We start from the raw sequence: 21,422 nt of genomic DNA on the forward strand, positions 1-21,422 counted from the left end.
TTTCTGTGAATTTGTTTTTAATTAATAAAAGCTAATTTATGAAAATGTTAAGATCTATAAAGACTTTCGTGATGTATTCGCTCTGCTTTGATTTTCATGTGTCTAAATTCATCCTGAATTCTGTCTGTGATATATTTCCGTATTTCACGCTGAAACAAAGAAGAAAAACAAAATGAAGCAAAAAAGATATTTCCAAGGCTTTGGACAGCCTGGAGTTCAAGACACTTGTTCAAAGTGGAACTATACCCAAAACCATTTGGTTTAAAAGCAAGCATCTTAATGCACTACAACACCTACCTACATACAAACACACACACACACACACACACATATTGCTTGTTTTATATCAAGTTATAAGAAAAATAATTAAACTGAAGAATTACTCAATCCCATTTTTTTCTTTAACAGAACACACACCTCCTCCATGACTACAGAACCCTAACACAGACAAGAGGGTACTTACAGCATTTTTACCGGCATTCTGTAGTTGTTGCACATCTGATTTAAACTGGATAGGTTCACCAATTAATACAGTGACAGTCTGAAGAGGAAGAGATAAAACAAAGGGACATCATCATCATCATCATTATTATTAAGGCAGTGAGTTGGCAGAATGGTTAGCATGCTGGGCGAAATGCTTAGCAATATTTATTCCATTTTTATGTTCTGAGTTCAAACTCTACAGAAGTTGACTTTGCCTTTCATCCTTTTGGGGTAGATGAAAGAAGTACCAGTTACATACTGGGATCGATGCAATCGAATTAACCCCTTCCCCCCAAATTTCAGGCCTTGCACCTATAGTAAAAATTATTATTATTATTTAAGATGGGTAGCTGGTAGAATCATTAGCATGATTTAGGAAACAAAACAAAATGAAGAAAGAGCAGCAATGTGAAAGGAGGAGGAACTGTACTGACCTTTCCTATCTTGGGTATGTAGGGTTTTTTATTTGGTAAAATAGAATCCATTCCTGCAATGAGAATAAAGAGAATTGGTCAAAAAATTAGGAACATCAAAGATTAACAAGAGTATTAAACAGATCAATAACCAAAATCATTCCAACCATGGCCCTCCTGTCTTTGGGGGAGGTTGTAGTATTAATTAGCTACAAAGTCAGTTAATTCTTTAAAATGAGAGAAAGTGATATGAGGGAAAAATTGTGGTTCATTTAAACACCATTTCCAGAACTTGAGCCGATTCCATAGGATTGTTCTCTCCAAGAAAGTTCATATTTGACTGAAGGAAATGGTAAGGGAGAATTGGCAAAGTTGTTACAGTGGGGGATAAAATGCCTTGCATATTTGTTCTGATTCTTTGTGTTCTGAGTTCAAATCCCACCAAGGTCAACTTTGCTTTTCATTATTTCTGGGGTCAATAAAAACAAGTGCAGGGAATTAGCGGAACTACAGGAATATCAGGCTGGATGACTATGAGATTTATTTCAGCTCTTTGCGTTTTGAGTTCAAATCCTGCCATGGCCTAAATGCCACCACCTGTTGCAAGACAGCTCCCAGGTTTGAGGATAATTTCCTTCCTATCTCCTACCAGTTTCGGAATCCCTACATAGGATCATGGGTACTGTCCCTCCTTCCTGATTAAAAGGAAAGGTAATGACTTCTTTTCGACAAGAGATGGGGGTGAATAAATCTTGGATTACACGCAAAACAATACTTTATGCTTGGACACAAGATTGTATGTTGGAATTGGTACAAAGCATGGAACTAGCGACACGGCGAAATATTTGATTTGGTACAAAACCAAACATTCAACACGACACAAAAGTCAAATCATTGATTTGGTACAAGACCAAACATTTAAGTAGACCACACAAATCTCTAATCAGGTGCCAAACCTCAACATTTGTCTAAGCTAAGCTTAAAAACTAAATCTGTGCGTTTCATCAATCAGTCCAAGAGAGATAACTGGGTAATTAATGAAGACGTTGAGAAGTAACATACTCACCAACTAACCATATTGGTAAAACTAAAGAATTATTGTTACAGTCTGCAATTAAACGTCCAACACCTGAAGTAAAATAAAATCAATCAGATAAAACATGGAAATCAATATATATACATTAAAGCCAATATACATTATATATCACCAGTTGGACACAGTGTTGACTGACAAGCCTGCAATATACTTTGCAGTATGTTGTGGTTGCATAACAAAACACAATGTTCCTAGCAGCAGTTAAAGTCATATATATATATATACTCAGTATATAAAGAGGACTGTGTGATGTACGTGTGTGTGTGTGTGTGTGTAAGGATGGTGTAGGGTAATAAGCAGAGAATATCAAGGACTACACATGGTGTGTGCATGTAGATGTAAGATATGAAAGGTGTACAATAATGAAATATGGACACGGAATATAGAGCATGATTATGCAGTGCAAGCATGACGCGTGAGAATGAAACTTGTCTGTTTTTCCAAAGAGTTGGAAGAATACACATTATTGAGACATTGTCTTATAGCTGGATGCTTTTCCAGTCACCAACCCATACCTGTTTTTCAAAGATTTTTTTTTTATATTCTACTTGTTTTAAAAAATAAAGGGCCAGAAAATGATTTCTTGACAGGGGTCTCAACAAATATCACTGTTTTTAGATCAATACTTTTATGCCAAGATGCAGGATGTGTGGTAGTGAAAGATGGACAATGAATAGGGAGGACAAAATGTGGTGGGTGCCTGATCCGTATATATGAAGGAGTATGTATGTGTGTGAGGGTGGTGGAGGAATATAAGCAGTGAATGCAGAGGATCTTCAAAGACTGTAGATAAATGTATTGAGGATAGATTACGATATGTAATGCAAATGAAGTGGTAAAATAGCAGGAAAGGTGAAAACAAGATAGAAGCCAACTAAACAATTGCTGTGAGTTGAAGTTAGAATATAAAGGTAAACCAGAACAAAGTGGTAAAGGGTTCATATCTGACCTGGAAGCTTTGGATGAGTGAGATGATACACAATCAAGGAATATGAGAGAACCATACAGCACTTCAGCCTAAGACAATGTGGGAAAACAGACATTAAAACGATGATGATGATGATGATGATGATGGTGGTGGTGGTGATAGTGAATGGGACTGTCTACATGTTAATGTCCAAATTTTCAAATCAATCCAATTTACACCAAAACAAAGACACAATGCAATGAGAATAACAAACTCACCCCATTTCAGTCGCATAAATTCTTTGGAAAGGTTTACTCTTCCTGAACAGAAAAAATAAGGAGAAAAAAAGAGAATAAAAGTCGCAATAACATTAACAAGAGTAAAAACAACAACAACAATAGTAACCATAAGAACATTACCTTCGGGAAACATGTGCAACCATTGACCTGAATTCAACTGATCTAAAACAAAGTCTAAACTCTTTTGGTAAACTCCTTCCCCCCGACACACTGGCACCACACGTCCAAGACTGAAGAATAAGGAATGCCAATACTTTGTGAAGCAAATGTTGTCAGCTCCTAATGTCCATCGGATGTTCCGACCACCAATCAAATACCTCCACTTCAGGATTCCTGCAAAAGACACACCAGATATTCCAGTTAAGCCAAGAATGGTCAATCGTTATTCAGTCAAGGGTCAGCTAAACTCTTTGTATTTTTTTTTTATTGATTTAATTAATTGGACTCTGACCATGCTGGAGCACTAAATTCAAAGGTTTTTATTTTCTTTACTGCATTTGATGGCATATTAGATGCATCATCTCAATTTCCATGGTACATATTCAGAAAAAGAAGCTTTTGGTGCATTAAAGCATTTAGTATCTAAAGCTAAGCAGCATTTCATGCAGATGTTCTGAGTTTAAATTCCACCAAAGTAAACTTTGCCTTTCTTTCTTCCAGAGTCAAGTAAGTACCAGTTGAGCATTGGAGTCATTGGAATCAACTGACCCCCTCCCCTCAAATTGCAGGCCTTATGCCAAAAGTTTGAAACCACTATTTAAAGTGATTGGCCAGTACATTATGAAAGTACCTGAATTATAGCAGGAAACATAACTTATGTCTATAAAAAGACAAGCAGAATAGCTGAACAGAAAGCAAAAAATTCCAATAATTGGCCAAAAGTTGTGAGGGTTGGGGACAAAATTAGCTTATGGGAGGCTCAACTTTGCTTCTAGGACCTGGAATGATTTTTTGAGACATTTTTGAGCTCAGATGACTCAACAGCAGCAACAAGAGGCAATCCCGAGTGTGATCTAGTTTTCTATCACACATCTTACCTTCCAACACTGAGACGCACCTGCACATTCAGTCAACCACTTTGATGAAAGACACACACACACATCGATCAAGTCTCAGTTAAATATTGAAAGGGTGTCACTTACCCCACAGGACCGGTTCATCAATACAGCTGTAATGGTTACTAACTGTGACTAAGCCTTGGTTAACTGGTCTATTCTCAATGGCATCATACAAGACATCTTTGTTGACGATGTTGAACGAATTCAGACAATCTACAACAAAGCAAAATACAAAAAAAACCCCTCTGTATTCCTTGTCATTATCATCAAGAAATCATAGAGGGAAGTGAACAGCCTTCAACAGGGCCCAAGTCCCATCCAGGGGGTGGGGAAGTGTTGTGATCTCTGTCACCATGGAAACTGAGTCAAGCTCTGGTTTTATAACTCCTGGGACCTATTATAAAACGAAGTCTAAGAAAACTGACTTAATGAAATATTGATGCATCTTGCTGTGTCAGAAACGTAAAATAAAGGAACAAGAAGATATAAAATAATATTTCACCGTTCATATGATACATAATACACAGGTGAACCTTGTTACCTGTTACGCAGATAATCAGTTTTTTTTATTATCTTTTATCAAAACATATTTACAAAAATACTAAACGTCGTCTTTGTATTCAAACTTAATCAGAATTATATTTATAGTTAAATAAGATTCGGGTAAAAACCTTGTGGAATGCTATGCAAAGCTCGTCCACATTTATTGGCTACTTGGGGTCATCATATAGGGAACATGCTCCTGCATACACACACACACACACATTATATATATATATATATATATATATATATATATATATACACATACATACATACATAGGCAGACAAAACTGACGTCGTTTACCTATCAGTTATTAAGTAAACAACAGTGGAGTGTGAGTGAGTAATAGATCGGAGTGGAACATTTTTTAATGATAGGTCTACGGGATCACGACTGACCTGTGGTTAAACAACAAGTGAAATATAAGCGATAAAGTAGAGCGGAACAACTCTGATCACAGGTCTACTGGATCAAGATTAACCTAGGGTTAAACAGTACATTTCCTTATCACCAGGCTTCTTATTTATTTAGAAACAATTGCTGGGTGACCTTCCCTCAAGACTGTTTGTTGTTTATCTCCAAGGCATCCTTAATAGAGCGGCCATATACGATCAAAAGCATTCACAGCAGGAATAATGAACTCTGGATATTATACACCGTTTTTATTTTTTCCCCTACTTTTTTTTGAGGGAGATTTAGATGCTATTTCTAACAGGTGAAGCGACTATGTAAAGCCATATTCATCGGGTCATCTTCCTATGGCATTGGAGGGCGGGGTAGAAAAGAGAAAAAAACAAACTAATAAATATATCAAAATACGATAGGGTAGGTGGGTGTAAAATTACAAATTGAAGTTTAAATGCAGAATATAAAACTTAAGAGAAACTAGAGCTTCTTCGTGTTCAGGGAACCATTAAAACGAAAGCAATTAACCTTGTCAGGTGTTTTTCAGGTCAAAAACTATTTTGATGAGCGAGAAGTGAAAGGTTTATGATTTTTAAAATCAAAAATACAAACAACGAACGAACGCTATTCTGTCAGCATTCGATACACTTAGACAGTTATAATTATTAATAAGCCAAGTTTTAGCTCGTGTTAAGTAGGAATATAATCAAAATATTTGCTGGATCCAACTTCAAAGACATTACACTAAATGTTTTTCAACAGTACCCCTCTCTCTCTCTCTACACACACACACACATATCCCATTATTTTACGTCCGTTCCCTTTCCTTTTGGCTATTTTGTATGGCATGGAAAATGCTTTCACTTTTTCTCCTGGACAACACCTACTTTTTGACGAGTTAAATTCCTTCGCTTTCGTGGTATCCGGAGAAAATACAGAGAAAACACTGACTGGCATTCAGAATGGTGTAAAATCAATAAACACCAGTAATCATAATGTATAGAGAGAGTAAAAGCTCATTTAAAAGATGTGAATGAATTCTCTCTCCGAACCTAAGGGGAAAAAACCGAGGTTCTAAACCATTTATTATTCCAGATATCCAAAGGATTGTCTGATATACCCCCAACATCTATAAGTTGCCTGTAGGACTCCAACGAAGTCAATAGCTTGGTTTTATTTTACAAATGGATAAAGAGGAAAGAATATTATAAAGATTTTGTCATTTTTAAATCATTAGAGACCAAGTGTGTCTAATACCCCTAGAGGATATGGGTATCCACCTCCCTAGTTAAGAACCCCTGTTCTACTTCAAACCACGCCCTCTTAAAATTAAGAAATACTGTTTGATGTAAACCTTTGTCAACCTGCTTAGGGAATGATAATAATGATAATAATCGGAGACGAGATGGTCATGGCACAGTGTCCTTTGATCGAGAAGCATTTAGTTAGAGATTTGCTGAATCAGAGTTTAACCTTTACTTTCATCGGTGAATCACTCGGTTACGAGAATTAATTGTGTGTGTGTGATGGTTTTTTGTTTGTGTAAATGTTAGTGTTTAGTTTTAATACACACCATATATTTATTGTGAGTTATTGTTAATTCTGTCGTTTCATTATTCGGTCGTGTGTCGTCTGTGCTTGTAATGTTTCCGTTTATGTAAAAATGTACATTTGTTTTTGTAACACACACATAATAATGCATCACGAGACGATGGAAAGTAAGTGAAGCAAAGATCACACGCAGGACATAATCTAAATGGCATTGAATAAGTGGACAAGTAAGAAACATGAAGAAAAGGACATGGTTTTTAGAGGAAGATTAATGGTTTGGAGTGTGGAAGGAATTGAGGGGAAACGTTTTGCGTTAAGAAAGGCAAGGACATGTCTGGAAGAAAGAGGTTATACTTAAACACACCTGTCCATAGTTTACTTGTGGATCCGACAAGAGAGAGCACGATCTTAGAAGAAATATTCCATAACCTGCTCGGTTTATTTGGAAACATCCAGATGTGGTCGACAGGCATCTCCGTCCGGTCGGGTTTGACAAAAATCTTTACGTAAGGCGAAAACCGGTCAACCGGTGTTGATTAGTGAACTTCTACAGCATTGAAATGTTCCGCGAAGGAACACTTATATGTATTTACGTAAACTTTCGACAAGAAAAGTAGTCCGTAAGTTTTTACTACTGTATGGATTCTTGTTGCTTAACTTCAGTTTAAACTTAATCACACGCACAAACTCAACTGCTTTTCTTCCCGACAAAAATGTCTTGCTGTATATAGTTATGACCCATTACGTTCTGGGTTCAAATTCCGCCGAGGCCAAATTTGCCTTTCGTCTTCTCGGCGTTGATAAAATAAAGCAGCAGTCAAGTTTCCGGGATCGATTTAATCAAGTAACCCTTCACCTCCAAGTTTCTAGCATTGTACATACTTTAGAGATGATTATTGATTTATTATTGACAAAATAAACAAATAAAATGAAACCAAACTTCGAGTTACAGGTGTACCCGTGTGGTTAAAATGATTGTTGTGTAACCATTTGATTCTTAGGCGAAGGACATTTTTTTATGGTTTTATGCCAGATGTTGAAGAGGAGGTTTTTTTTTTGTTTTCTTTGCCTTTCTCTTGAAAGTTAGCAGGTGACCTCATTGGTGCCAGCATTACTAAGAAAAGCAGCCAGTACACACTGTGAAGTGGTTGGCATTAGGTAGGGTATCAAGCCATAGTAACCATGCCAAAGCAGGCACTGGATCTCGGTGCAGTTGCTTCGCTTATTGGTTCCTGTGAAACCATCCAAACCAATATGGAGAACAGATGTCAAATGATAATGATGACGATTGTACTGTTGATGTTTTATTCTGTTATAATTATATGCACTCAACAGTTGTTTTTGTTTTAATATTTTCTAATTTAATACTTTGAGAGGTTATTTTGTTGAAGATGATTCCATCTTCGACTTGTTTCAGTCTTTTCACTGCGGCCATGCTGGAGCACTGCCTTGAAGAGTTTCCGGTCCAACAAATCGACCCCCAATAGTTATCGAGTGTTGTATACTCTCAGTCTTTTTGGTCAATACCAAAATGGTGCTGCCGTGTAGCTCAATGTCAGCCCTAGCCTCACTACCACACTAAGCAACTTCTTCACACTACACAGTCCATCTGCCATCACAGTACACACGTCCTCACTACAAAATGAAACATACATCCACCTTACTGCCACATACATCCACACTACCCTCCTCAGTTCGTCTCTGTACCTACAAACCCGAAATGTATGGTCTTGTGTTTATCTTAGAAATAATTATTATTGTGATTATATTTAGTACAATCTTAAATTAATGATAATTAGCGAATTAAAGAAACGAACGGTATTAAATATTCTCTGCATCAAATATATTAATATTCATTTAATGAAGTTCAAATATTTATTATTAAATACATTGACATGTATTATTTTAAATGAACGCTTAAGCAAGTGGAGAAGCTCCTAATTCCGAAAGTCACATTAATATCGATGTCCCCTATTAGGGACCCCGTTAGATATCAAGTTAATAACAACAGATATCCGACATATAGCTGTTTGTTGCTAATACACTTTTGTTGACAAATCTCTTTCGTGTGTCGTGTTGCATTTCGCGCGTTTCCCCTCCCTCCATCATACAGAGCTAATCTGACAGAAGACCGCATGGATAGCAATCGTAACTGAACACTTAAATTTGTTAAGTATATTGCTTAAACAGCTTTAACATTGAAATTTTTCATATTCAGATATTTTTGTTGAACTATTTTTTGCCTACTTTAATAGCTGAGAAGTTTCAGTCATTACGAAGTGATTGCGGTTCGATAAATATTGTTTGATGGCCGCTCCTTGTTAGTAATTGCCTTTATTGTTTATTTACATTTACAGGTAATGTTATCAAAAGTAAATAATGAGTGATGTTGTCTCATTTTGTGTTGCTTCACACGTTTCTTTTCGTTGCTGGTGAGGCCAGAGATTAATAATAACAGTGTGATAAACCACCCAAGGTGACAAAATACGGCGAAATGTCGTCTGGGACAGAAGAAAAGGCAGGACTTTTGTCCAGGCTGGGACTTAATGATAACAAAGCTGGAATGCAGAACTTGGACAGAGAAAAAATCAACCAGATTATATACGAAGCTTCGAAAGGTGAGTAAACTGATTTAAAAACTCTCCCCGCCCCCTTTTAACTCCATCTTCCCCTTTGACCATTCTTGTCTATCCCTTCTTTATATTAATAACATACTGAAAATTCCATTTAGTCCCCTATTAAAATGTCAGTGTGTCTGGTACAGAACAGAAACCATTAGACACCTGTTACTTTTCCCTTTACACTTTCCTTAATTAACCAGCGAGGAATCCTCCACGTTGTTGCTCAGCTTGCTAAATATAGCAACCAAATGTCACCTAAATCACTCACTGCCGTCTTTAAAACGTAAGGACACATTGTAGAGTGTAGTTTTCGGTAAACTTACCCACAAAACATTCGGATGATAACAACTGGAACTCCGTGCTTCGTCAAGACTCACCACGGGCTAAACAACATCAACCCCCACCCTACAATCTTTTAACAACAAACAGAATTTCAGAAAATATGATGTTCATGTTTCCTCTAATTCTGCTTCTTAGAGCATGCTAAAGATTTCTAAAATATAAACCCATTTTACTTTATTTTATTGACTTTGGTTTGGTTTAAGTCATAAACTGCTGGGATTTGTTCTTACATAGGATGGAGTGCTGAGCACATCTTATGAAAATGAGACTACCATGCACACATAAAAAACAAAAAATGGTTAAAATCTCTTCTTAATATATGAATGGTGGCAAGTTTTACATCATCTGAAAAGTCATCAGTTGAACTATTAGTCCTCTTGCATTCTGAGTGACATTAGACCCCCAACAAGTGTCCATAAATTAAATGCATCTATTAGGCCCTTTGATCGTAGGTGTTGTCACTTAGGGCGAAACAACAGCATTAAGTACTATTGTTTTGCATTCTGTTGTCAGGTTCAAAATATTTTGAAAATGAGAAAAAAAAAGACAAACAGGTTGATATAAAGATTGCTGAACAACAACAGAAACTTGCCAGCTTCACTGCAAAAGAGATGAACAAGGCTGAAAAAGAGGTCTGTCGTTTTTATTAATATTTTAGTGGTTTTAGTGGATGAGTGAGGTTTAAATGTACCTATGTCTGTATATTGACAGATTTGATGTGGCTTTCTATATGTGGTTTTAATTATGCTGAATATTTAATTAGCAGTTGAAGTATTAATGTCCATTCTATGCTGGATTTCTACAGAAATGAAAATCTGTAAGCTGACCATTCTCTTTCAGGCTGATGCTCTTCTGAAGAGACTAGAAGAGAAAAGGGACCTCAGCCGAACCATTGTCCATATTGACATGGATGCTTTCTTTGCAGCAGTTGAAACGAGAGACAATCCGTCTCTCCTGGACAAACCCATGGCTGTCGGAAGTAATTACATGCTTGTGAGTTTAGATTCATAAAATATTTGTGTTGAAATTGTGTAAGCTAGATATAGGAGTCGTGTATTGGACCAAAGTTTTAGGAATGAGAGAAATACATTTAATCATTAGATTAAAAATAATTTAGCTGTGATTAATTCAATCCCAAGTAGGGTCTAATCAAACAAACATAATGATCAAAGACATTCCAATCATGAACATCCAGTCTTGTTTATCTAGAACTACATTATTCTATTTGCAGGCACATTGCCCAGTGGTTAAGGTGTTGGGCTTACAATCATTCAGTTGCAGGTTCAATTCCTTGACTGAGTAGCATGTTGTGTCCTTGGGCAAAGCACTTCCTCTCATGTTTTACCAGTTTACCAGAGATGACTGGCATTCCTTTCAGCAGGTTGTCTTGCCCTCTCAGCTTAAACACCATCAAAATCCAGACAAGGTTCTCACCTCATGAGCCTTTAGGCTTGAAGGGCTGACTTTGTCCAATATATCCTTTCTTTTATTTTTAAGACTGGGTTTGAACAGGATTAAGGATTACAAGATATATCTTTTTTTCTTGCTGTTTTGTTCTTTTTTGTCAAGAAATACATTTATTTTCTATATAGATTTATTGTTTTTCTTTTCTGTATTTCTTTTCTCAAGTCAACTTCTAACTACATTGCTCGTCGTTTTGGAGTGCGAGCTGCAATGCCAGGTTTCATTGCTAAAAAGTTGTGCCCTCAGTTGGTGATAGTTCCTCAGAACTTTGCTCAGTACGCAGCTGTCAGTAAAGAAGTCAAAGACGTACTTGTTAAATATGACAAACATTTTTGTCCAATCAGCTTCGATGAGGCTTACTTAGACATCACAGAACATTTGAACCTTCGTAAGACATTCCCTAAAGAGAAACGAACTGTTCAATGCCGTACCTGTGACCGATTAGATCCACATTATTGCTCTTGTGATCCAAATAAGTCTGATTGTGAATCAACAGAAAATGAAGATCTGAACTTTGTTCAAGATAAGGAAACACCAAGTGCTGATCAGCTCTGCTTCCAAGAACAAGACAGAAGTAATTTACTACGAATAGAAGACCCTACATTAGTAAAGGGACAAGATCTTAAAATGTGTCCTTTGTGTAAACGAGAAGTGCCTAATTACAGAGAAGAAGTATTTGGTGTGTCAGCAGAAGAGGCTGTTAGAGAAATCCGACGTAAGATTGAACAAAGAACTCAGTTGACTGCAAGTGCTGGTGAGTAAACTAATGGATCCACATTTTTTAAAAAATGGTGTTATTTGATTTTCTTTTTCTTTTTAGTCAGTCTTCTTAAACCTGGCATCAAAAACAATAAAAATTGTGATAACCTGTTCATGCCATCGTTTTGTTTAATTCCTGTTTTTCCCCAGGATTTCGGCAGGAATAAATTGAGGCAAAGATTTTAGGGTTTCTGCTGCTGGATGACCTTCCTATTAATTCTTACAAAATATAAATTTTACCTCACAAATTGTGACTGTCGCTGAAACAAGATGTAGATGGGAATTGATTAACATTATTGCCTAAATATAGCATAAATGAATACAAAGACCTAGTTTTCAGTGATGGGCCTGTTTTTTTCTTTTGTTTTTTTTTTTGTGGTTTAGAGAAAGTGGTTGTATAATAAAACAACTGACGTAGGCCATGATGACTTGTCTAATACATGCAGACATACAATGATGATGATATATAAATATTCATGGCTTTTTCTGTTCTTGTTTTTTCAGGAATTGCTGCCAACACTTTACTGGCCAAAATTTGTTCAGATAAAAACAAGCCCAACGGTCAGTTCAGTCTCCCTCACATTACACATGTTATCAAAGATTTCATCACTGACCTTCCGATAAGAAAAGTTAGTAACTTTACCTCTTCAACATTTTTTTGTCATCACAAAAAGCAACAGTCTTATCTTCTGCTACGTCCTCCAATCTCTCTCTTTCTCTCTCATTTCCTTATCTCTTCCTTCTGTTCTAATCTCTCTTTGTTTTCTTTTTTTCCCCCTTCCTTTTATTATGCTTTAATGTGTCTTGCAGTACCATTTCCCTATCAACACTTTGTCCTGGAGCTGTGCCCTTTCAAAGACATGCCATATGAAAAATGTTCTTGTTTCAAAAAACAGATAAAGGTTCATGGTAGGAAAGACATCCAGCTGCAAAGCAGTACTTCAGCAAGATGTACTCATCTAACCCATGCCTGCATGGAAAATTGGATGTAAATACTAATGAAATATATTATAAGAACTCTGTCAGTGGGTTAGCTAAAGGTGTGCTGTCACTCGGCCCAGGTGAACCATGCAGCTGATTGGAACTCAACTAAACCCAACATTATATACATATGTACGTGAAATATATATACACACACACACGCCATGTGAAAAAGTTGTTTTATTGTGTGTTTTTTTTTTGTTTTTAATTCAGGTCTCTGGTATTGGCAAAGTGACAGAGAAAATGCTGCAAGCCATTGATATTGTTACCTGTTCCCAGTTGTATGAACAACGATCTTTACTCTATCTCTTGTATTCTGAAACTTCTTTCAAGCACTTCATGTCTATCGCTCTCGGCATTGGTTCAACTCGTGTCGAAAGGTTGGTAAAGAAGGTTTTCTTGCATTTTTCTTTTTAAAGATGAATTTTGCACAATTCAGTTGGAAGCAAAAATCACAGAGGTTTTTAGATCTTTTTGCATTAATTTATGTGAGAGAATCAGATCTGGTAAATGATTTAGTTGGGGAAATATACACACACTGTAAAATCTGGGCTAAATTCTTGTCATTCTGGTATGAGAAAGTGAATTTCAAGTCTCGCAGAAACACACACACACATTTCATATATTCCTCACATCAACAGTTTCATTTTTGTGTGGGTTAACTGTCACATTTTCTCAAATCAGGAACATTTCATTTTAATTGAATACTTGTTGATAACAATTCTTCTGGATTATCTAATTCAAACATAGATAAATCCATTTGTGCCAAACAGCACGAAAAGAGGAATTCTCAAAGCCAATGGATCAGCAAAGAAGCCACTCTGTTGTGACTCAAGTTAGCATTTAATCCAGCCATATCTGGCCTAAATATTCTTCCTGTTTTGTATTAAAAGTGACCAGATCCAGCCCCTCACACCTACCCTACAATGTAATTCTGAAAGCAAAAAATTCACATCATGAAAATCTCTTGAAGCGATGAGATAGAATGCCTGATTAATTGAAAACAATGTGAATAAATAAGCAGAACATTTGACAGAGGAATCAGAATGCTGAAGGGTTAAAGAGGTCTCTTTGGGGGTCACTTCATCCATCTAAGGCTGTGATCTCTTGACCTGATAGCAATAGCAGCAAAACCTCTTTCAAATCTCACTGCTTGAACCCTTTTGATATTCCACCCCCCAACACTGAGTTCTTTGATGCAAACTTCCTGTTTTAAAGTGATCCGATTCCATGTTTATTTATATTTCAGGCACCAGTTTAATAAGAAAATGATTTTAATAAACTCTTCAACATGATTGAAATGATTTGAAACAAAGGCAATGGATTTCAACAGGAATATGATAAGGAAAATTGTTAAAATGGGAAGGTTGCACGGGATATTGTGTTTGTGGTTGGACCCTGCCTGATAAAAAAAAAAAAAATAGTGTGATTTGGGCTGAAACACCTCTGATCAAAATTTACGTAATAAAGGGCTGATTTGGAGTTAAACAAGAACAACTAGAAATAACTTCAACCTTTTTCTTGCCATATTTTTCTGTTGAAATTAATTTTTCTGCTTTTGTTTCAGTTAATTTTGAAAATAATGAAGAATGTGGTAAACTTTGCCATTATTGAACTGGTGTCTGGAACATAAATTAACGTGGAATTTTGATGGAAGATTTAAATTTAGATAATTTTAAAACAAGAAGCTGATACCATAGAATGAGTGGTGGTGGAGGGCCTCAGGCCAGTTGCTGTCAAAAGGGTTAAATATAAAATGGTTTTAACAAAGTGAAATCTTTTTTTTTCTAAGAAAAACTATTTTTTTATGTTTCTTGTTTTTCTTTAGTGATGGTGATAGAAAAAGCTTGAGTACTGAACAGTAAGTTTTATATTTTTGATCATTCAACAAACTCAAAACCATAGATGCTGGGGTAGGAATTTCACAGCAAGACTAAATATACATGGATGTAGGTCATCATCATCATCATTTGGTGTCTGTCTTTCATGCTGGCATTGTTTGGATGGTTTGACAGAATCTGATGGACTGTCTCTAGGGTCGGATGCCCTTCTTAACACCAACCCCTTTATAGCATGTGCTGGGTGCATTTTTTTGTGGCACCAGCACTAGTGAGGTGACCATGCAGCTTGCAAGAGCAAGAACCCCATCCCTTTGGGATTATGAGAAAGAAAAGAAGGTGACCTGATGCTTAAAGACGAGAGGTTACAGTACGAAAGAAGGGGTCAGAGAATCCATGCTCCCTTGGTACTTATTGGATTGGTTTTGTTGGCTCTGGTACCTGACTGGCTTCTCTTTTATTGACTTCCTGGAAGGAGGTAGAGCAGAGCTAAACCACTGCAAGATACAAACTCGAAACCAAAGGAACATAGCTAAATGCCAATCGATTGCCATATCAAGACATATTAGCACATACCTCCATCTCAGTTTGCCTGGGGTCAAGAGTAGGCTGTAGAGGTGGGGGCAGCTGTATGATCAAGGAAAGGTATCAGCGTAGTTAGATAGGACTATACAGGGGAGCTAATACTGGTTAAACAGATGGATCTTTTTCAGTTACGTCCCTTGAAACTTATCGATTCTCCACGGAATCGTATAGTTTAATGGTCAGTAAATTAGTCAAAAAAGAAAGAATTTAGATTACAAGTATTTGGTGTGGAACTTGTGCTAAAATAGTAAACGTTTGTTTTACAGGACATTTTTTGAACTCAGTGATCCGGCCCAACTCTATGACAAATGCCTAGAACTAAGTAAGATATTGGCTTCTGACCTCCAGGAACAGAATTTCATGGTAAGGAATTCATTGGAATTGGATTACATTTAAAGAATTGTTTATCATATCTGTTTTAAGGATGGTCTCTTTGAAATATTTCAGGAATTTAAATAGTTACAATTGTTAAGAGCCATCAAGCCCCAATGACAGCTTTGTCGTGGTTTCCATGGCTGGATGTCTTTCCTAATTTTAACCAATTTACAGTGTGTACTGGATGTTTTTTTCGTAGCACCAACACTAGTGAGGTCACCAAGTAAATTGCCTGACAAATAAAAGAAAGGAAAAGGAAAAAAAAATCCCTCAACCCAATGGGCGTGTATGTGAGACTGTGCCTGTGAGTGTGTGTGTTTGTGTGTGGTCTCCTTGTGTTGTAAATAAGTGTCACTGTCATTCATTTCCAATATTCTGTGAGAAAATTCCTGCCATGAGAATATATTACCTTTCTTGGTATCAGGTGAGGGTTGGCACAAGATGGGCATCTAGCTGTAGAAAATCTGCCTCAAGTGGGAACATTAAAATGGTGATGATGATGATTTTTACCAGTGCCATCTCTTGTTCTGTTTTCAGGGTCGGACTGTCTCATTGAAAATAAAAACAGTAGATTTCGATGTGAAAACCAAGTCCCAGACGCTCACTCGCCATACATGTGACGAGGTTCAGATCTATAATGTCGCCAGGAATTTTCTTCAATCAGAAATTCAAAATTCAATGCCAAAACCTTTCAGGCTTCGGTTGATGGGTAAGAAATATTTCTTTGAATTTATGACATTAAAGACCAAGTAAGGAGCAGTAACCTGCTTTTCCTCGACTGAAATGCTAATGCATCTATAAATATCCTGTTTAATCTCTGTTCATGTTAATTATAATAATAAGGGCTCAAGGGTCCATGATATTATAGTTAGTACCCAAGAGACATGACTTCCTTTTTTTTCTTTTCTTTTAGTTATCCTCTTTTCTTCTCTCTCTTCCCTACTCGTTATCCTTTAACACTGTCGTCTCTTCACCATTTTCATCTTGCGTGCTTTGTGTGAAAAAGCACTGAGCTACAAACAGCAAAGTTTCTTGTCGTTTTCCTGTCAAGATATCATCTGCTAACTTTACACTTTCAAAGATGGTTGGAATAAGATCTGCTTGAAAGAAACAGGTAAGGTTTAGTGTTAGGAAGGTTCTCTGGTTGTAAGACAATGCCTCAATAAAACATGTCTAACTATTCTAGCATGGAAAAACAAATGTAAAAATGAACAGGCAAATGAACTGTTGTTGATATTTTATCATATCTCCCCTTGTAGTTATGGCAACATGAATATTATTCTTTATTTCTAGGTGTCCGGATGTCCAATCTTATTTCATCGTCTCAGTTTGCAAAAAAGGATAGTATAGAATATTTCCTGAAGAAAGATTCCTCTCTGAGTGATACGAACGTACTTACTGAACATGAGGGAAAATACCAAAATGAAATGGCACCAAATCAGTGTGGACAGGCTGAGAGTTCTAGTGACTGTCTGGAGAAGGGAATTTCTGAAAGTCCTGGTCATTATTGTCCAATTTGTGATAGAAAATGTCCGAAGAATCTGAGGTTGTTTAATGCTCATATTGATAAGTGCTTGTTGCAGCAATCCAGGGAAAATGATCGAAAAACAAAGAGGACTTCCCCAGTGATAACCAATGCAGATTTTGAAGATTTTTTAGAATTCTCTACCATCAAAACTTCAAGAAAAACTAGGAAAAAAACCAAAATGACCCAGAAAAACTTGAAGACTGTATTTGAGGAAACTTTTGTCAGAAATGGAATTCCAACAGATTCTTGTCTTGAAAAATCTTCTGAGTGTAAATGCGAAAACCTTTCTGAAACTGAAAATATTCTGAAACAAAGAAAGGACTGTAAAAAGACTGGTACAAAAGAGAATTCTTCAGAAATTGAGCCAAAAGAAAGCAATGGTGTAATATTAGGAAGTTGTGTTGATTCTGGAACACTTAAGAACCATCCGTTTTCTGATGGTGTTGCTGAGGTTGAGGAAGAAAGCTGTCTCCATGAAAATAAAAGTCTTTCACCATCTGTAAGTAAACTCAGTAATTCTGAAGAATTATTAGTAAGTGGCTGTGAAAAACCTTCCCCTAAGTGCTCGACTACAACTGCAGATATTTCTAAAGTTTCAGAATTAAATGATGCAAACACGGAACAAATGCTTACAAGACTTCATAGAACAAAAGAGGAACCTTCAAAAGTTGACAGAATTGATCTTGTTAAGATTTGTCCTGAAGATGTTACAAACCCACACAAGAAACAGTCTGATTGTGATAACAAAGAAAATGGTACTGATTGTTCTTCTGCAGACATTGCTAATTCCACTGGCCCGAAACCATTTGACTCCAATATTGAAACCAAACTTAAAAAGATACAAAACAATAAATTTTCAAAGAAAACCGTAAAGAACTGCAATTTATTGAAATATTTTTCTAAATCTAATGTAAATAAAAGAGAAGAAGTAAAGCAGTGTTTGGGTTCCAGTGAGTCTTTGAAATGGTCAGAATCCACAGATAGAGTTGTTGTTGAGAAGACAGACAGATCAATATTGGATGAAACTATTAGTTCAGAACAAGTTGATGCTGGTGGTCTGTTGAATAATGAAGATATCACTGACCAGCAACAGACAGCAGCTAAGACTAGTCTGAGTCATAGTATGGTCTGTGACAAATTGCAGAAACAGGTCGACTCTGAGAAAGACATCAATTTGGTCACTGATAAACTACAGCAAGAGGTTGACTCTGGTCAGATAAATAGTTTGGACTGTGATAAACTACAACAGGAGGTTGAGACTGGTCAAGAAAGTAGTTTGGTTGTTGAGAAAGTACAGCAGATAGTTGAAACTGGTCAGATAAATAGTCTGGCCAGTGGCAAGCTACAGAAAGAGATTGGCTCGGGTCAGAGAATTAATTTGGCCAGTGATAAACTACAGAAAGAGGTCGACTCGGGTCAAGAAATCAGTTTGGTCACTGAGAAAATACAAAAAATTAAGAGTGGTCAGAGAAGGAGTCTGGCCAGTGATAAACAAGAGACAGAGGTTCAGACTGGTCAAGAAATCAATCAGGACAGTAACAAAGTAGAGACTAGGTCTGACTGTGGCCAGAGAAGCAGCAGCAATGTCACTGAACAATTACAAAAAATATGTAATAGTGGTCAGTTGGACAGTGTGACCAGTGGTCAATCTCATGGGTCAGCTAATACTGGTCAAACAGATTGTTCAATTTTTCACTCACATTCAATGAAACTTTTTCCCCATTCCACTGAAAATTCTATTGAAACTAGTGAATCTATGATTAAAGTGGACACTAGTTGTAACCATGGAGACAGTCCAAACAATGAGATTGCTCCTAGCTGTCCACCTCAGTTTCAGGGATCAACTGGTTGTGTCAGTGTAGACACACAGTTTCACTCACCAGCCGAGACAACCTCAAAACTTCCTCAAGACAAGGAGTTCCCTACCGAGAGGGACAACGGTCAGACAACAGAATTGGTACACCAATGTCCCATTTGTCACAAAGACATACTAATTCCTGACATGTCTACTTTCAATGAACATGTTGATCTGTGTTTAAACCAAGCAACAATCAGGAAGATTCTGGTAGAACAAGGAAAGGAACTGAAGAATTCTGCCCAGCTTAAAAGGTGGGTCGCTTTCTGTTTTTTGTTTTATTCAATCTAAACTCTGACCATGTCCCCTTTTGTCAGGGGAGGGAGGTGTGGAGAAGTAACCTCCGACCTTTGCACACACAGCTTTCACACCTTTAATTAGAGAAGGTGGAAATAGGCAGTAAACGATGATCTCTACTCTCAGGTGAGATTGATTGATATGAATAATGCCCAGTCTGGATAGCATAGCAAGTTTATGGCTTTGCTGGCCTGTGGATCCATGTTGAACATCCACTGTCACATGTGGGACAGATCTGGCTATCAACTGAATCCATTTTTGCTGCTGCTTTCTAACTAGGAAGGGCAGGCAGTTTTTTTTTTATATGCCTGGGGTGGACATGATCAAAGGGAATGATGGCAAACACTTTCCTCTTTGATCAATCCCTCATCAACTTCAGCCATTTTGTTGAAAGGTGGATGAGAGTGGTGAGTGAATGGGTGTGCCCTGAGCATACACCTGTAAATCACAGATAAAGAACTGTGAAAAGGAACCTGCCCCAGAAATCAGGGCACCCTTGGTTTTATGTTTTTTTTTTTTTTTACCATAAGTAGTAACCCTTGCATGTCCACTCCCAATTGGGGAATTCTCAGTGTTGTCCACAAATCCCACTCACCAAAAGTTTTATCCTGTGCTGTCCTTAATGTCTTCTTTATGGTGAACAAAGAAATTCCTCTTCTTTAATTCCAGGCCTGCTGAAAACCCGAGTCCAGACATCAACAAAAGGAAGAAATCCCTAAAACACAATTCTACACCAAGAATTGATTCTTATTTCTTTAGTGTTTAAAACAGATCTTTGTGCATCATTTTAAATTTTGATAATAAAATAATTTTAAAACCAATCTCTCTTTAATTATTGTACATTGTTCTTTCATGAAGGTGAGATACTACTACCATTATTATTATTATTACTACTACCATTATTATTACTACTACCATTATTACTACTACCATTATTATTATTATTATTATTAAGGCAGCGAGCTGGCAGAATCATTAGCAATACTTAGTGGTATTTCGCCTGTTGCTACATTCTGAGTTCAAATTCTGCTGTGGTTAACTCTGTCTTTCATCCTTTCAGGGTCAATAAATTAAGTACCAGTGAAACACTGGGGTTGATGTAATCAACTGGCTCTCCTGCCCCCAAATTTCAGGCCTTGTGCCTATACTAGAAAGGATTATTATTATTATTATTTAAGGCAGCGAGCTGGCAGAATCATTAGCACACTGAATGCTATGCAGCTTTTCAGCCTGAGTTCAAATCCTGCCAAGGTCAATAAAGTATCACTTGAACACTGGGTCTCAATGTAATTGACTCAGACACTCCCCTCAAAAAACTGATGCCCTTGTGGAAAAATTTGAAACCATTATTTATAATTATTATTTAACAAGCTAGCAAAATTGTTCGCCTGAGACAAAAGGCTTGGTGTTGCTGCTTCTGGTACTTTACATCCAGGGTTCAAATCCTGCCACGCTTATCTTTGCCTTTCAGCCTTCCACAATCAATAAATTCAAGTAACCGGGTAATCGGACTTGGACAAAATGCTTAATGGTATTTCTTCTAAGTTCAAATTCTGCCATGGTCAACTCTGCCTTTCAGGGGTCAGTAAAATAAATACCAGTGAAGAACACTGGAGTTGAAGCCCCTCAATCTCCTCCTTCAAATGTCAGGCTTTGTTCCAATAATAGAAAGAATTATTATATTGTTTTGTTTATGTATTAAATTTTTCCTTTATGTTTTCCATTTATTTGTGATGGAACTTGTTGAAGCCACACATGCCAGAAATGGAGATGAAGGAGTAACAAGGAAATATTCTATCTCTGCTGGTAAAAAAAATCTGCTGAAAAGCACTTCTCCCCCTTCCAAAAGAAGAAAAAAAAGAAGAAAAGAACCAACACCAACAACAACAAATGGAAGACCAGAGTTTTTTTTCTTTTTTTTTTTTGTTTTCACTTTAAACACATTACTTTAATAACAAAACGTCCAGGTGATTAGCTGAAGCCAAAGATTTTGAGGCAAAAAATTCAGTAAATAAAAAAAA

The 21,422-nt window shown here is 36.8% G+C and overlaps 2 protein-coding genes across 6 annotated transcripts; one reads left to right on the forward strand and one right to left on the reverse strand.

Annotated features, from left to right (window-relative positions):
- LOC106874112 (tafazzin) lies at window positions 1–7,357 on the reverse strand. Of its 2 annotated transcripts, XM_014921718.2 has the most exons (8): window positions 7,121–7,330; window positions 4,341–4,469; window positions 3,319–3,531; window positions 3,178–3,219; window positions 1,963–2,025; window positions 918–970; window positions 464–541; window positions 1–149 (listed from the first exon to the last, which is right to left on the reverse strand). In XM_014921718.2, exons 1-8 carry the CDS (start codon window positions 7,227–7,229, stop codon window positions 48–50), a joined length of 789 nt encoding a protein of 262 aa, XP_014777204.1. In that variant the 5' UTR covers window positions 7,230–7,330; the 3' UTR covers window positions 1–47. The 2 variants fall into 2 exon arrangements, with proteins under 2 accessions (XP_014777204.1, XP_052829108.1); XM_052973148.1 differs by lacking the exon at window positions 3,319–3,531 and having other exon boundaries at window positions 7,121–7,357.
- LOC106874111 (uncharacterized) lies at window positions 7,304–20,222 on the forward strand. Of its 4 annotated transcripts, none has more exons than XM_014921716.2 (12): window positions 7,304–7,376; window positions 9,114–9,374; window positions 10,233–10,351; window positions 10,560–10,712; window positions 11,349–11,937; window positions 12,447–12,571; window positions 13,137–13,303; window positions 14,752–14,784; window positions 15,613–15,709; window positions 16,259–16,430; window positions 17,015–19,358; window positions 20,071–20,222. In XM_014921716.2, exons 2-12 carry the CDS (start codon window positions 9,251–9,253, stop codon window positions 20,165–20,167), a joined length of 4,020 nt encoding a protein of 1,339 aa, XP_014777202.1. In that variant the 5' UTR covers window positions 7,304–7,376; window positions 9,114–9,250; the 3' UTR covers window positions 20,168–20,222. The 4 variants fall into 4 exon arrangements, with proteins under 4 accessions (XP_014777202.1, XP_014777201.1, XP_014777199.1 ...); XM_014921715.2 differs by lacking the exon at window positions 7,304–7,376 and adding an exon at window positions 7,910–8,046; XM_014921713.2 differs by lacking the exon at window positions 7,304–7,376 and adding an exon at window positions 8,092–8,924.
- Window positions 20,223–21,422: the final 1,200 nt, after the last annotated feature.

Source organism: Octopus bimaculoides, chromosome 15 (genome assembly GCF_001194135.2).
Source record: "Octopus bimaculoides isolate UCB-OBI-ISO-001 chromosome 15, ASM119413v2, whole genome shotgun sequence".
NCBI classification, from domain to species: Eukaryota; Metazoa; Mollusca; class Cephalopoda; order Octopoda; family Octopodidae; genus Octopus; species Octopus bimaculoides.

Excerpts from the sequence above, each read along its gene's own strand:
- LOC106874111 (XM_014921716.2), top strand. The coding sequence starts at position 9,251 with ATGTCGTCTGGGACAGAAGAAAAGGCAGGACTTTTGTCCAGGCTGGGA. Across the intron at positions 10,352-10,559 it reads TGAACAAGGCTGAAAAAGAG|GCTGATGCTCTTCTGAAGAG; the intron begins GTCTGTCGTTTT and ends ATTCTCTTTCAG. Across the intron at positions 10,713-11,348 it reads TCGGAAGTAATTACATGCTT|TCAACTTCTAACTACATTGC; the intron begins GTGAGTTTAGAT and ends TCTTTTCTCAAG.
- LOC106874112 (XM_014921718.2), bottom strand. The coding sequence starts at position 7,229 with ATGCCTGTCGACCACATCTGGATGTTTCCAAATAAACCGAGCAGGTTA. Across the intron at positions 3,220-3,318 it reads GTTGCACATGTTTCCCGAAG|GAAGAGTAAACCTTTCCAAA; the intron begins GTAATGTTCTTA and ends TTTTCTGTTCAG. Across the intron at positions 2,026-3,177 it reads ATTTATGCGACTGAAATGGG|GTGTTGGACGTTTAATTGCA; the intron begins GTGAGTTTGTTA and ends ATTTTACTTCAG.